The 17548-nt window shown below is 39.8% G+C and overlaps 1 protein-coding gene across 4 annotated transcripts in view; it reads right to left on the reverse strand.

Moving 5' to 3' along the window:
• smurf2 (SMAD specific E3 ubiquitin protein ligase 2) overlaps positions 1–17548 on the reverse strand; it is a 218273-nt gene that overhangs the window by 68225 nt on the left and 132500 nt on the right. For all 4 annotated transcript variants that reach the window (XM_078571231.1, XM_078571230.1, XM_078571229.1 and 1 more), the window contains 3 exons: positions 5712–5845; positions 2460–2525; positions 1631–1715 (listed from right to left, as the gene is read on the reverse strand). In XM_078571231.1, coding sequence (XP_078427357.1) covers positions 1631–1715; positions 2460–2525; positions 5712–5845 — 285 coding nt within the window. The remainder of the gene's footprint in view (positions 1–1630; positions 1716–2459; positions 2526–5711; positions 5846–17548) is intronic.

Genomic DNA, 17548 nt, shown 5'->3' on the forward strand with positions numbered 1-17548 from the left:
TGTCCAGGGTACTCTCTCACACTTTTGGCACATAAGGAAGAGTACCCTAACAGATATGATTGGTACATAGCACAGGGAAACCAATCAGCAAAGGGAAGATCAGAATATAACTGATAGGAGAAGTAGACCATATGGCCCTTCAAGCCTGCTCTACCATTAACTAAGAACATGGTTGAACTTTCACATCAACTCCATTTTCCAGCCCGATCCCTATATCCCATGATTGCCTCTGCCCAAAAATCTATCAATCTCAGTTTTGAATATGCTCATCGATTAAGCATTCTTATCCTGGACTATGACCCATGCAAATTGGTAAAGGCTGAGGAAGTGGAATTGATGTAGATATTCAGCTTACTGAATAGCAGAGCAGGCTCAGTGAGCCTTACGGCCTTCTTCTGTTCTTATTTCTGATATTCTCATCCTCTTTCCTTTGCTCTAACCAGAGGAAAGAGTCGCTCAGCATTTACCCTCTCAAGCTCTCCAATAATTTTATACGATTGAGATCATACACTTCCGTGAAATAGGATAGCTTAAAGGGGAGCATTACCATAAAGAAAAAAAGTAATTTAATTCATAACATGCAAAAACACAATCAACTTCAACCTTTAGGGCTGAATAAAGTCAAATTATTTCCGATATCCCATTGTGGCCCTGCAGACAAATTCATGTTGACAAAGCTTCAGCTTAATTGACCAATGAAAGCAGCTTTTTAAAAAATACAAATAGTGGCTTTGTATACCAGTATTCTCTCATTACCATGCCCAGTGCCTCAAAACTATTGGTTTGCTTCAACACAGTGAGCAGAAATTTTTTGAGATTTTTTTCCCCCCAAATCCATTACCAAAGTTCAGGTTTTCACTGCGGTAGAACTTCAAGGGAAATGTACAAAAGGATGCCATGGATGCCAAGACCAAGAATACAAATAAGTGTTTAAGAAGCTCACAAATGAGTGTGCAGTTACTTACAAAACCTAACTATGGGAAACAAAAACCAAATACACTGCAGATTCTGGAAATCTGAAATAAAAACAGGAAATCTTTTAAACACTCAGTCAAGCAGCATCTATAGAAGTAGGTGGTACGGTTAATGTTTCTAATCTGAGTAAAGGTCATTGATTTGAAACGTTAACTCTTCCTTCCTCTCTTCACAAAAGTTGCCTAACCTGCTGAGTGTTCACAGTATTTTTGGTTTATATTTATAATTATATGAAGCTTTGGCACAAAGTTTTAATCAATAAGTTTGTTATTAATGAGCATACACTATTAAAGTAGGGAGAGAGAAATACAAAAAAAAGAAAAGTTTGGCTTAAAAACTTTTTTTTATTCCACCCCGAGTTCAAAAATTTGCTTTGCACTGTAAACTGAAATCTTTTCTGTCAGTGCAAAATTAAAGAAGGACCTTCTTGAAAAATTATGTAGAATAATGACAAATCAATGAAAGCCAAACTAATGCAAGTGAAAGTATTCTTGTTTTAGCGATATCAGGTTAATTAAACACCAAATCCTAAATCACAAAATAGTTCTATTTTTCGTATTTTTGCAAGCAGCTGCTTATTTACCAAAGGCAAGTTGCAATATTTTATGGTTGCTTCAATTTCTCAAACACCCATATTATCAGTCAAATGACTTACCCGTCTGGCAAGTCATTATCAAACAAACGACTGCAATCCACCACAGGACCTCCACTGCCTATCCGATCTCTAGACTGAAGGCTTACTGTCAATAGATAAATAAGAATTCAGCTCAGTCAATTAATTTTTGTATATTTTCTTCTTTCTTAGAAGCACAAAAATTAGATAAATGCATTCAATACATAACAAACAGATATTTTATCTTCTTCTGGTTTCCCCATGTCAAATGCCATACTTCAAATCAAGAAGAACATAAGAACAATAGACCTTTCAGCCCTTTGAGCATGTTTTGCCATTCAACTAGATTATGGCTAATCTGTACCTCAACAGCATTGTCTTGCCTTTGTTCCATATCCCTTCATTTCCCAACCTAACAAAAATCAATCCAATTCTTGAAAATTTCAACTGGCCCAGAATCCAGTTTTTTGGGGAAAATGTTCCAAATCCTCAGTGTTAAAAATACTTCTCAATTTTGCTTCTAAATGGTCTAATTTTAATAATATTCCCTCTTGTTCTGCATTCTCCTGGTAAATGCCCTGTTTTCAGCCTTTGTACCAATTTTAATTATTCCCAAGCATTCCACACTGATTTGCCCTCAGATTTATTTGCATCTGCAGGAAATAATTTTCCCTTTGCCTATTGAATGTTTCCTTTCACTAAGTGAGACCAAAAGATCACTGCCTGGTGATCACATGCACAAATATCAATTCTGTGACTCAACATCATAAGACAGAAGTGTTATAATAAAATTACGCAGGTAATTTTATTTCATTGCTACATATTCCAACAACTGCTTTTCTGGCTTCAGAAGAAAATGTTTCATACATACCTACTATTTGCCCCCTTACTGTATCATTGTCATTAGGGCTCAGTTTGCATAGATCCAGTCTCTGGTCTGTGGAAAATGACAAGTTTCATTATCTGCTTTCTCTTAGAAATATTCAGCAGTTTCATGAGATTCAGACTCCAAATTAAGCTTTTTTGTCAAAGTTAACAATACACATTATGGTTGTTTACAGTAGGATGACTTGTAACAGAAGAGAGGCGAGCATACTGAACACAAGAAATAGGAGCAAGAGTACGACATACGGCTCTTTGAGCCTGCTCCGCCATTCAATATCATGGCTGGTCTTCTACCTCAACTCCACTTTCCCACACTATCCTTATATCCTTGATTCCCTGACTATTGAAAAAAAATCTATTTATCTGTTTCAAACACACTCAAAGACTGAGCATCCACAGCCCTCTGTGGTAGAGAATTTTAAAGATTCACAATCCTTTGATTGAAAAAACAAATCTTATCTCAGTCCTAAATAGCCAACCGATTATTCTGAGGCTGTAACTACTGGTTCTAGACTCAGTTAGGAGGGAAAGCATCCTCCAAGCATCTACCCTGTCAAAACCCTTAAGAATTTTATCCACCTCCCATTCTTAAACAACTGGCACACATTGTAATTGCTCAGTAACAAAACCGCACTTGATCACCATGTTACATAGGATAAATATAGTATTCTGTTTAAAATCCAACAAACAGTACCACTAGCTATAATGAATGACCTATATTTAATGAGACCTCTGTGCTGTCTTATGCTATCTTGTCTTGAACACCCCCATGTACTAAGGATTTTACCCACGCCAACGATTTAAATGCTTTCTCTGAATGAGATGATTAATCAAATTTAAAGGGGAGCCTATAAATTCTAGTCACCACACTTTAAGAACTTGAAGGTTCTGGAGGAGGGCTGAGAGAGATTTACTAGAATGGTTCAATGGACGAGGGATCAATTATGTTGATAGATTGGAGAAGCTGGGGTTACTTTTCTTAGTGCAGAGGGGATTTGATGAAGGTTGTTTGGAATCATGAAGGGTTTAGACACAGTAAGAAAGATAAATTGTTTCCAAGGGCTTGAGGACCAATAACCAGGAGGCACAGATCAAAAGGGGCTGGCAAAAGAACCAGAGGCAATATGAGGAAAAACTTAATTTTGCTATGAGTGGCTAGGATTTCAAATGCCCTGTCTAATAGGATGGTGTATGCAGATTCAAAGGTAGCCTTCCAAAGGAAACTAGATAAGTAGCTGAAGGAGAAAAATGTATGATATAGCGAAAGAGCAAAGAAATAGGAATAACCGATTGCTCTTCAAAAGAGCCAGCACAGACTCAATGGGTCAAATAGCTATACTGTGCTATACTCCTCTATGATCCTACGAGTGACAGCAAGTGCTGTGACTCCATATGCATTAGATTAAGTTCGACATCCCATTAATCTGAATTAAAATTGAAACTTGATAGCAGAAAGTAGTATATATGAAGGCAATATACCACAATAGCAAAATGAGGAAGAGAGAAACAGCTGGTTAACTTTCTGACAATAGGTGCCAGTTTGTTTCATTATCCTGATCACATGGGTGTTGAATGTTGAAAACAAAAATATACCTTGCATTTATATAGTGTCTTTCTCAATCTTAAAGGTCCCAAACACTTTACAAACAATCATACACTTTTGAAGCGTAGTCATTGTTGTAATGCAGGAAGTGAGGCAGGCAATTTACACACAGCAAGGCCCCACAAACAGTATTGCAATACTGATCAGATAATATGTTTTTTTTAAGTATCTATTGAGAGATAAACATTGGCCAGGACACTTTCTTCAAAAATAGTGGCATGGAATTTTTATATCCACCTATAGTCAGTACAGCAGTCCTTCAGCACTACACTGCAATGTCAGCCAAGAATGCACTTCATGAACCCACAGCCTACTGATCCAGGGGTGAGGGTGCTCCCCATTGAGCCATGAATGACACCTTACATTAAGAACTTAGTATTAAGCATTCTGTGGACTCTATCAGGAGCTAATTTATAACTTAATGCAACAGCTCCTTTGAACTTCAGTGATTATGTCAAGTGCATAACTACAATTAAATTTACTTTTATATGATTTCACAGGCTGTGATTGAAAATCTGAATCTTTTGTTAAATGAAAACTACACTGCAATATATTAAGAATGGAAACATAACTTAATAGGGAAAAAAGAGAAAGGAAGAAATTAACAAAATATACAAAACATGTCACAGCAGGGTGGTGGAATATATTGGTGCAATATTGTGCAGGAATGATGGGATGTACCTCACTGGGCTATCATAGGATAGTAGGAAGGAAGCGGACAAAAAAAATGTCACAGAAAGGACCACCCCACCCTCAGCTGCAAGGCTACTTCCACATTTCCCAGTGAGTAACTCAGAGCATTGCTTTGAACAATGCGTGCTCTTAAATACAAAATTGCCCTCACTCCTTGCAATTAAAATTAATCTTTTGACAAGTTCTTCACAAATATTTGATAATAACGCCAGAATGTCATCAATCTCTACTTCAGCAAAAAAAAATGGAGGGGGGTGAATGGAAACAAAGGGGAGAACAAGTGTAGGGTAAATTATTGGTTATGGCACCATATTAACAAGTTAACATTTTGGAACCTTGAAGACAGATGGAAGAGGGGATTAGAAGAGTACAGATTGATCAATCTAAATTCAATTTTGAAATTTAACAGTATGAATCCATGCACTTCCCCCCAGTCCCCTTTAGTCTTACTAGGCCACACAGCTGTGACAGAAGGTAAAAGCCTCTGGAAAACAACAGCAGCAACCTACCAAATATGGGAGGGGAGGTCGTTAGATGCCATTTGACACCGCCACAGCACAATTTGGCAAGGAAGAACTAAATCCATTTCCTTCCATTCATTCTTGCTGGACATTAGTACTCAAATAATGTACTTTCTTTAAAAAAATACTTTATATTTCAATTGGGCACAGCAAATCTAAGTCAATAAACAATCTGAAAGTGCCAGATAAGCAAATATTTCACATTATTCATGCCTCTCAACCTGCAATGTGCTGCAAGGGTGACATTCAGGTCAACGTTTGTGCGCGAACACAGGGTTCTACGTAAGCAGAAAATCAGTTTGCCGTTGTTTTTCAGAATGATAATGGTGTTCCAATTAAAACGGGACATTTGAAAGATATGACACTGATGGCCTAGATCACTATCAAATTTGTTCTTAGGCTTTAAACTGTTTATACTCACAACCAGTATCTTTAAGGCGATTGATGGCATTGGAAAGGAGTCGTACACAGCCAAGGAAGCCTGCGCCCTGTTTTTTGTGAATCTTCTTGTGATTCCAAACGCTGATTGTTATAGAATCGGATCTCCCAATATATCTGGAAACAATACAAGAGGTACGAGAATTAGATCAACCATGTTTTACTTATTGTTACATTGATATATAACAATCAAGTTGACTTCAAAAGAAAAGCAAACAAATGACTCCTATTACATCTTACTTTTATCTTTTTTTCAACTTTTAGTTTCCCTCTATACTACAAACTACCCAAGACAGCAGGCAGATAACGCTACACCAGCCCTCTAAAGGAACACAGATACAACAGTAGGCCATTCAGGCTTTCGATTTTATTTTGCCAATCAATGAGGGCATGACTGACCTGTATCCTAACTTGATATCCATATCCGCCTGTCTTAACTCCACTTCCCTTAATATCATCAGCTAGCAAAAATCTGTCTCAAATTTAAACTTATCAATTGAGCTAGCACCTATTGCTTTTTGTAGAAGAGCGTTTCACATTTCTATCACACATTTTGTGAAGTGTTACCTAACTTCTCTCCTGAATGGCCTGGCTCTGATTTTACAGTTATGCTTTCTTGTCCTAAACTAACCAATGAAAAGTATCTATCTTCTTAATAATAATTCCTTTCTAAATCCTTACACCTCAATCAAATCACCCCATAACCTTCAGAGAACAGAATCACAGAATTGTTACAGTGCAAAAGGCAACCATTCAGCCCATCATGTCTGCACAGACCCTGAGCATTTCATTTAGTGCCATTCTCCTGCTTTCTCCCCACAACCCTGCAGATTGTTTCTTTTAAAATAATCATCTAAATGCCTCAATTGAACCTGCCTCTGCCACACTCTCAAGGAAGTGCATTCCAGGTCAGAACCATTTGCTTGTGAAGAAGTTTTTTTCTCCTATCACTGTTGATTCTTTTGCCAATTACTTTAAATCTGTCCCCTCTCATTCTCAATCCTTTCACAAGTGGGAACAGTTTCCCCTGTCTACTCTGTCCAGCCCCTCATGATTTTGAATGTGTCTATTAATTCTTCTCTTAGCCCTCTCCTTTCCAAGGAGAATAGTACCAACTTCTCTAATCTTTCTTCATAACTAAAGTTTCTCATCCCTGGAACCATTCTCGCAAACCTCTTCTGCACTCTCTCCAATGTCTTCACATCCTTCCCAAAATGCAGAACCCAGGACTGGAAGCAGTGCTCCAGCTGAGGCTGAACTAATGCCTTATATAAGTTCAATACAACCTCCTTGCTGTTGTACTCTATGCCCCTGTTAACAAAGCCTACTGTATGCTTTATTGACTGCTCTCTCAAACTGTCCTGCCACCTTTAATGACTTTTGCACATATACACCCAGGTCCCTCTGTTCATGCACCCCTTTAGAATAGTACCCTATATTTTATACTGACTCTCCATGTTCTTCCTACCAACATGTATCACCTCATTTCTCCGCATTGGACTTCATCTGCCACCTATACACCCATTCCACCAACTTGTCTATGTCCTTTTGAAATTCTACACTGTCTCCCACACAGTTTACAATCCTTCCAAGTTTCGTATCGTCCGCAATTGTTTAAATTGCTCCCTGTACACCAAGCTCTAAATCATTAATATATATCAGGAAAAGCAAGCTCTAAATCATTAATATATATCAGGAAAAGCAAGGGTCCCAATATCGACCCCTGAGGAACTTTGCTACAACCTTCCTCCAGCCTGAAAAACATCCATTAACCAATACTCTCGGTTTCCCGTCGCTCAGCCAATTTTATATCCATATTGCTACTGTCCCTTTTATTCTGTTTGTTATAACTTTTCTCACAAATTTGTTGTGCTGCATCAAACGCCTTTTGGGAGTCCATGTACACCACATCAACAGCACTGCTCTCATCAATCCTCTCTGTTACCTCTTCAAAAAACTCCAAGTTAATTAAACATGATTTTCCCTTAAGAAATCCATGCTGGAAAATAATCCTAACTTGTGTAACCTCTCCTCATAATTTAATCCTTGAAGCCCTGGTGATATTCCGGTGAGTCTGACCTGTATTCCTCTCATGGCCAATATATCCTTTCTACAGTACCCATAAGACCATAAGACATAGGAGCAGAAATTAGGCCATTTCGGAGTCTGCTCCGCTATTCAATCATGGCTGATAAGCTTTTCAACCCCATTCTCCCGCCTTCTCCCCATAACCTTTGATCCCCTTACCAATCAAGAACCTATCTATCTCGGTCTTAAATACACTCAATGACCTGGCCTCCACAGCCTTCTGTGGCAATGAATTCCATAGATTCACCACTCTCAGGCTAAAGAAGTTTCTCCTCATCTCTGTTCTAAAAGGTCTTCCCTTTACTCTGAGGCTGTGCCCTCGGGTCCTAGTCTCTCCTACTAATGGAAACATCTTCCCCACGTCCACTTTATCCAGGCCTTTCAGTATTCTGTAAGTTTCAATCAGATCCCCCCTCATCCTTCTAAACTCCATCGAGTATAGACCCAGGGTCCTCAAACGTTCCTCATATGTTAAGCGTTTCATTCCTGGGATCGTTCTCGTGAACCTCCTTTGGACCCTCTCCAGGGCCAGCACATCCTTCCTGAGATACGGGGCCCAAAATTGCTCACAATATTCTAAATGTGGTCTGACCAGAGCCTTATAAAGCCTCAGCAGCACATCCCTGCTTTTATATTCTAGTCCTCTCGAAATACCCAAGATTGTATATAGTGCTCTCAACCAAGGCTTTGCATTGCTGTGGTACCAATGCTCAGATGTGCAGTAGAACATTGTCACTCCTAACAACCTGTAACTTTGTTGTCAATCTACCCACCTCGTCTGCTTGTTCACATCAAATCTTACTGTGGCAGTTACCTGGTGCCCAAAAGGCCATTCTTTCTGGTTATGACAGGCAATGCTGGCTATTTAACAAAAGACAGGATCACAGCCTAGTCTGATTCTATCCTATCCTCAGCTGACATCGAGACACATGTACTAAGAACAGATTAGCATCAAATCTGGGCTCACATTCTCATCTATATACTTGTCATGCTCAGTAAAGGCATGTCCTACCCATAACTTTTAAAACATGAACTATAACCAATTTGGAATCTCCTGGAACTGACTTTACTTTTAAAAATGGATGTTAAAATGCTGCAAAAGATGGCCGAGTCACCTGACTTTGTCTCTGGATTCAACTACCACACGGTCTCAAAAGGACACACCCCAGACTAAGAAGTGTTACTACTCATCTCCTGAAGGCATCCAAAAGATGTTTCCTGACTTGAGTGAGTCATTTTGAAACCAAGACAATTGTCTCAAGCCTCCAGGGTGTATGTCTGCAAGCAAAAGCCCAGTTGTGGCTAATCCACTGAAGCACACCGCCATATTTGGAAAAAGGGACTGTGATAAACCACATGGGAAGGCAGCCATGTTAGTTTCCCTTTTAATCTTTAGGCGCTGTCTGCAGGACACAACAAACGGCAGAACCAGCAGCACCAGAGGGCAGACCCATCTATGCCTTAAGACCTGGCAACTGCAACATCATAAGGTCTCCAAGTTTGTTCCTTTTTAAGTCCATCAATACAGCAAACTGACTTCCTGGTAACAAAACTATAACTAACTTTGGACCTGCAGAAAGTCCATTTCTTCAAGAGAAACATACAATATCTCTGGTATTCAACTTTGGCTATTTAATTTACCTAGCTACACTTCTGGAGTAAAAAACCTCTTGTTCACCGGGCCTGCAATGTGTGCTTTCCAAGACGAGCCAGTCACGTGAATTCTGAACTATTCGTTTGTTTCTAACTTGCAAAAGTGTACTATTTTCTTTAACTGTATTTTCCTCGAGAATGTGTGCGTATACTCGAGAGCGGATGAGTAAGTGACATAGTGTTAGATTTTCAGGGAGAACGTGAGAATAAATAATCCTCTTTATTTAAACCCATGAAAAACATGTTGCTGATTATTCAGATTACCAACACACTCAGGGATTAAAAAAAACACACCTTTTCCTTTTCAAAACACACACTGATTGCAGAGAGTAAGAGAAAGGAACAGGGTTTCAGACCTCTCTCATCCCTTAACAATGCTGCTTTAACGACTAAATTATTGAGGGAATCTATTTTGTTCCCTTTTACTGTATTGTATTGACTAAATATTTTTCCCAATGCCACTCCAATAAAATTCCTTCAAGAGTCAGTGTTATCAACAAGAATAGATTAAACTGTTTTAGATGCAGCCATGTGCTTGGCTACATGAAATGATTTTAACTGTAATGCCTTTATCACAACTACTACTTTTAATGAGAAGACTCTACAGGCAAGGTAGAGCGCACAACTGTTGTATCTTTGAACAAAGCCTCAGGAACAATGTAAAGATCGATATCTTGATTGGGAAACTATCACTGCTCCACAAAGAACTTGAAAAATATTTTTGTTTGAAAGCCTTTAAAAGTAAATGCAGAGGATTTTAACCGGAGTACATATATCCATTGCGGGGCTTTACTTTGCATAGGAGGCAGTTCTTGAGCTCATCGTGCCTGTCCCTGCTCTATGAGATAACTATCCAATTAGTCCTGTTCCCCAGTCCTTTCCCCATAGCCCTGCAAATTATGCCCCAAAGTATATATCCAATTCCCTTATTAAATATATTACATTTACAGTTAAATATGTACAAGTTGACTGAAGCCCCAGAATTCCCTGTATAATCTAATCTAAACTTGGAATAAGGAGATGGCCAATCTTGTCAGATGCAAGAAGAGTAAATAAAGCCAGAGCAGTTTAGGATAGTTACCCAAATCTAGATTGCAGTCTTCTGCATTATTTGGTATATTTTACAATATATACAACTTACTTATGTATAGATACATATCTAGTAATAGCTAGCTATGAATTCTAAAACTAGTTCGAAGATTCTGATAATGTCAAACAGTCAGTGAATTCAGATACCTGAATCTGAATTACTCAAAAAATTTGTTCACTGATATCTATTATTGTACAAAACGGGCCGGATTTTGTCCTTACCGTTGACCCTGAAGAAAGCTGCCCAGAAAGATCTAGTGATCTCAGTGGTGTGGATTTTCCCTTTCCTGACATGACTTCTAGCACCAAGTCAAGGGGATCTCCAAGATTCAAGCAATAATGATGTCATCAATCAGGGTAAACAGCCAATCACATTGAAGTATTCTCACAGATAGCAAACGAGGAAGTCAAAAACAACCGAATCCCCTTCACTTTTAACTTCAGGTTTTACAGATAGCAAAATAAATGGTTGGGTCAGCTGCATGAGATTAAGGCATAAGCTAAAATATAAAATAAACTTTAAAACTTTTTTTTAAGATGTGGAACTTGCCATAATAGAGAAATCTGACATTCAACAAATAAAAAATAATCCTCCTTCAGCGCCAGTGAGGCTGTTTAACAGTAACCATGAACTTAACATCCTGTTAAAAACCAATATTTACCTCATTCAACAAAGTGCAACTTTATCAAAGGATTTTTTTTTACAGCGAGACAAAGCGTGAGAATGGAAGTTCTCGTCAGTACAATAGAAACATAGAAAATAGGGGCAGTAGGCCATTCAGCCCTTCGAGCCTGCTCCGCCATTCATTATGATCATGGCTGATCATCCAACTCAATAGCCTGCTCCCGCTTTCTCCCCATATCCTTTGATCCCTTTCGTCCCAAGAGCTATATCTAACTCCTTCTTGAAAACATACAATGTTTTGGCCTCAACTACTTTGTGGTAGCGAATTCCACAGGCTCACCACTCTCTGGGTGAAGAAATTTCTCCTCGTCTCAGTCCTAAATGGTCTACCCCGTATCCTCAGACTGTAACCCCTGGTTCTGGACTCTCCCTCTCCCTGCCATCGGGAACATCCTTCCTGCATCTACCCTGTCTAGTCCTGTTAGAATTTTATAGGTTTCTATGAGATCCCCCCTCATTCTTCTGAACTCCAGTGAATATAATCCTAAACGACTCAATCTCTCCTCATATGTCAGTCCCGCCATCCCAGGAATCAGTCTGGTAAATTTTCGCTGCACTCCCTCTATCGCAAGAACATCCTTCCTCAGATAAAGAGACCAAAACTGCACACAATATTCCAGGTATGGTCTCACCAAGGGCCTGTATAATTGCAGCAAGACATCCCTGCTCCTGTACTCGAATCCTCTCGCTATGAAGGCCAACATACCATTTGCCTTCTTTACCACCTGCTGCACCTGCATGCTTAACTTCAGTGACTGGTGTACGGGGACACCCAGGTCTCGTTGCACATTCCCCTCTCAATTTATAGCCATTCAGATAATAATCTGCCTTCCTGTTTTTGCTACCAAAGTGGATAACCTCACATTTATCCACATTATACTGCATCTGCCATGCATTTGCCCACTCACTCAGCTTGTCCAAATCACACTGAAGCATCTCTGCATCCTCCTCACCGCTCACCCTCCCACCCAGCTTTGTCTCATCTGCAAATTTGGAGATATTACATTTAGTTTCCTCATCTAAATCATTAATATATATTGTGAATAGCTGGGGTTCCAGCACTGATCGTTGCGGTACCCCACTAGTCACTGCCTGCCATTCGGAAAAATACCCCATTATTCCTACTCTTTGTTTCCTGTCTGCCAACCAGTTTTCTATCTATCTCAATACACTGCTCCCCAATTCCATGCGCTTTAATTTTACATGCTAATCTCTTATTTGGGACTTTGTCAAAAGCCTTCTGAAAGTCCAAATAAACCACATCCACTGGTTCCCCCCAATGATTTCTAATTGATTACATTGTTGAAGGGGTGGTGGACTCAACATCGCATCCTCTGGAAAAGCGCAGAATCACTAAAAGCAATTTCACGTTTAATGGAGCCTGTACATACTCCAAAAGTTGCTGCCAGTTTCAGCAGCGTAATGATGGCAAACGCTGACAGTTTCGCCATTACTACTACTGCAAAATCCAGGCCAATGTATTCAATAGTTTGTTTCAAACAGTAATAAAGCTGATTGAGATGTTTTTCTGAAAGTTAAAGACAACCTGAGAGGTATTGTATTTATAGAAACATTATTTGTGTAATTGCTTTATTTAAAAAAAAATGCAAGTTATCAATCTTTTCAGGCACTCTTTCCTTCAGGGTCTCAACAGTGAAAGTTACACATTAATAGAAAAATCCTGAGTTGATTCCCTGCAGCAAACAAATTTTTCATTCGGCAACCCATTCACAACAAATAGGTATTAAAGTTGAACTCAGCACAAATAAAACTAATGTACAAGCACCATACAGCACCAAAATTGGAATAATTTACACAATAAACATGAATACCCTTCACCTTCATCTTTTATGTTTTGGAAGTATTTTTTTTAAATCATTGCTTAAATGAGCAAAATCAAACACTGAATCAAGTCAGAAAAATAGTATTTTTCTTTAAATCAACTATATATTTCAGTGCCTTTCAATGGCATCAACATCTGTCTCAAACACTGCTGTTTGAAATTCTCTCAAATTTATTGGTTGTAACTTTATTCCTGGAGAAGGGCAGTAGTGCAGGAACAATCATGGGCACCTGCCACTTCCGCCCAAAAAAGTAAAAGAGAACACTCATGTTTGGTTGAATGATACAACACTGGGAATAAAACCTATAAGGCTGGAAAGAATTTTCAACTTTTTTGTAAAGCAAATTACATGTAAAGAATGAGGTGCACATTCCTATTTATATTAAATTAGCCAATATTCCGAATGTGATAAAAAGTGAACTATCTGTACCATTACTGACACCTCTTCAGTCACCTTGCTACAAAATCCTGTATACTTCAGAACTGACATTTAGATGAAGTCAACAACAGTGTGTAGAAACAACCCCCACTTCTTAAAATACATTGACATTCCACCCAGATGAAATAACAAAAGCAAAATCTTTCCTATCCAGCACCACTTTTAAAATCCGATTTCCTATTCTGCACCCCCGGGGGTGGGGGGCAGTATTGCTGTATTGTTAATGTTGTCATTGTAGCAAAACTACATGTCTTTAGCATTCAATTGTGTTATTTTATAGCATTTGGGATTAGATAAAAATTCAGTGGAATAAATCTCCCTTCCTAACTCTGCGAATGGTGAGATAAACTATCAGTTAATGAAACATTACAGCGAGTTCCACCTCCTCCACAACAAATTTAAAGATAATGGATTTCCAGGAAACATCAGTTAAATGTTTACTTAGTTTTGTATACTGCACTTGTTATCCAGTGAACTTCTATGGTGAAAGATTAGAAGGTAGAAATTTATACAAGACTATCATACCTACAATTATTGGGATTATAATGTCAGTCCAATTTACTGACATCCTTTCCAATTTGTAACTGATTAAAACTAGCATATGAAGTTTTCAACATTCCATTTGAAACAATCAGAAAATCTAAATAGAAAGGTGGGCTTTTATTTTGCCAACATTGAGATGATCAAATTTAAGTACCTTGTGGTACAATTTACTGAAGCACCAGTTACAAGCAAAGGCCAGGCACATCTACAGCAGGGTAGAGTAACACAGCATAGAAACAGCCATTTGATCCACCATGCTCCTTGGTAGAACTATCCAATTAATCCCACTTCCCTGCTCCTTCCCATTAGCTCTCTGTAATTTCTTTTCCCTACAAGTATTTATGCAATTCCCTTTTAAATTTTACTATTCAAGCTGCCTCCAGCACCTTTTTAGGCAGTGCATTCCAGATCATGACAACTCGCTGTGTAAAAGAATGCTTCCTCATGTCACTTCTGGCTCTTTTGCCAATTACCTTAAAACAGTGTTGTCTGGTTACTGACCATTCTGGCACTGGAATCAGTTTCTCTGTATTTACTTTATCAAAGCCATTCAAGATTTTGAACACTCCAATCAAATCTCCTCTTAATCCTAACTTGGAACCATATCGCTGTTCCTTCACTATTGCTGGATCAAAATCATGGAACTCCTTTCCTAACAGCAATATGGGTGTTCCCACAACACACTGCAACTTTTCAAGAAGGTACTTCACCACAATCTTCTCAAGGGCAATTAGGGATGGGCAATAAAAGCAGGCCTAGCCAGCGATGCCCACATCCAATCTGTGAATAATGAAAAAAAATCTTCTCCGCTTCAAGGACAGCAACCCAGCTTCTTCAAATAACTGAAGACCCTCATCCCTAGTGCATTCTGGTAAATCGGGAGACCCAGGAGAGAAGCAGAGAGTGAGCCTGATTGGAGTACGCATAGGAGACAGTGAGGATATAAAGAGAGCATAGGGCCAGCGGCCTACATTTACCCGGGAGAGGGGCAGAGAGCGAATCTGATTGGAGAATGCACTGGAAGCAGCTGCTTCAGCTCTAGAGCGCCGAGTTTGAAGAAAAAAAACGAAGTGGCATCACAGGAAAATCATAAGTTCATTAGTTCGTAAGACACTGCCGTTAGGGGGTGTCTTTAAATAGCCATAAATGAGAAAAGCATATCATCTTTAAAGGAGTAGCTACTTGGATTTATGAAAGAAACACTTGGAATAGGGGAGTAAGTTTAAGTCAGGGCCAGTAAAATAAATAAATATAAGTAAACCAAAGTAAATTAAAGTTAACGTAAGGGAAGTGAAGTTAAGACATGTATGAGCAGCTTGGTCGTGCGGAATGTATGTCCTGTAATATGTGGGAAGTTGTGGACACTACTGGTGTCCTAGACAACTACATGTGCAGGAAGTGCTGCCAGCTGCAGAAGCTTGAGCTCTGGGTTTCAGAGCTCGAGCAGTGGCTGGAGTCACTGTGGCGCATCCGCGAGGCTGAGAGCTACCCGGATAGCATGTTCAGAGAGGTGGTCACACCACGGGCTAGGAGCATGCAGGCAGAAAGAGAATGGGTGACTGCCAGGCTGTCCAAGAGAACCAGGCAGGTAGACCCCTGGGATCCCACTTGCAAATCAGTTTTCTGTTTCGGCGACTGGTGAGGATGTTAAGTTCCTTGGGAATGCAGTCAGAGCCAAGTTTGTGGCACCACAAACAGCTCAGTTGTACAGATGGGGAGGAAGAAGAGTGGAAGGGCAATAGTGATATGGGATTCAATAGTTAGGGGAACAGACAGGCGTTTCTGAGGCCATAGGCATGATTCCAGGATAGTTTGTTGCCTCCGTGGTGCCAGGGTCAAGAATGTCATCGATCGGCTACAGGGCATTCTTCTGGGGGAGGGTGATCAGCCAGAGGTCATGGTCCACATTGGTACCAATGTCTTAGGCAGGAAAGGGGATGTGGTCCTGCGATCAGAATTTAGGAAGCTAGGTCAAAAATTAGCAAGCAGGACCTCAAATGTAGTAATCTCTGGATTACTCCCAGTGCCATGTGCAAGTGAGTACAGAAATCGGAGGATAAGGCAGATGAATGTGTGACTGAAAAAATGGTGCAGGAGGTAGGGCTTTAGATTCCTGGAACTGGCTCTGGGGGTGATGGCACCTTTACAAGCTAGACGGGATGCACCTGAACAGAGCTGGGGCCGAGTACCTTGCAGGATGTTTTGCTAGTGCTGTTGGGGGCTTTAAACTAACACAGTAGGGATGTGGGAACCAGGAGGGAACATTAGAGGGGCATACTAGGGTGCACAAAATACTAGGAGAGGCAAATAGCACTAGTACAGAGAAAAATTAGTTAATAAGTGGAGTCGGAGTAAGGGAGAGGCTGGTTGTTAAATATTCCTGGATACAAGGTGTTCAGAAAAGATAGGAAAGAAAAGGACGAGGGTTGGCTGTATTGATAAAGGAGAGCATTGCAGTGCTGGAGAAAGAGGATGCCCCAGAGGGTTCAAGGACAGAATCAATTTGGCTAGAGCTAAGGAATTAAAAAGGGTGCAATTACATGGCTTTGTGTAGTATATAGGCCGTCAACTAGTGGGAAGAATGTAGAGGAAAAAATCTGCAGGGAAATTAGAGAGATGCAAACAGTAGAGTAGTTATGAGGGACTTTAATTACTCAAATGTAGACTGGAACCAGTGGTAGTGTAAAGGGCAGAGAGGCGCAAGAGTTCCTAGACTGTGCTCGGAAGAATTTTCTACAGCAGTATGTGTTCAGTCCAACAAGGATGCACTGTTGGACCTGGTTCTTGGAAATGAGGGCCAAGTAGATCAAGTGTCAGTGCGGGGACATTTAAGGGACAGTGATCATTGTATTGTAAGGTTTAGGATGATGGTAGAAAAGGATAATGTGCAATCCATTGTAAGAATAATTAACTGGGGGACAGCCAACTACAATGGGGCAAGAACGGAGCTGGGGCCAGAAAGACTGGAACCAAAGGTTGGCAGGAAAAACTGTAGCTGAACAATGGGTTACCTTCAAAAGAAGAAATGGTTTGGGCACAGTCAAGGTATATTCCTTCAAAAGGGAAAGGTAGGGGAAACAAATCAAGAATTCCCTGGATGAAAAAGGAGATAGAAATTGAAATAAGGATGAAAAAGTGTGCTTATGACAGGTGTCAGGTAGAAAATACAACTGAACCAAGTGGAATACAGAAGGTTCAAAGGGGAGGTGAAAAAGCAAATAAGAGAAGCAGAAAGGAATCATGAAAAATGACTGGTGGCCAACATAAAGGGGAATCCCAAAGTCTTCTATCGGCACATAAATAGTAAGAGGGTGATAAAAGGAAGAGTAGGGCCAATTAGGGGCCAGAAAGGGGATTTACACATGGAGGCAGGGGACGTAGCTGAGGTGTTAAATGAATACTTTGCATCTGTCTATACCAAGGAAGCAAGTACTACTGAGGCCACGGTGACAGAGGAGGAAACTCTGTCACTAGAAGGGC

The sequence above is a fragment of the Cetorhinus maximus genome, chromosome 24, assembly GCF_964194155.1.
Source record: "Cetorhinus maximus chromosome 24, sCetMax3.hap1.1, whole genome shotgun sequence".
In the NCBI taxonomy this organism is placed as follows: domain Eukaryota; kingdom Metazoa; phylum Chordata; class Chondrichthyes; order Lamniformes; family Cetorhinidae; genus Cetorhinus; species Cetorhinus maximus.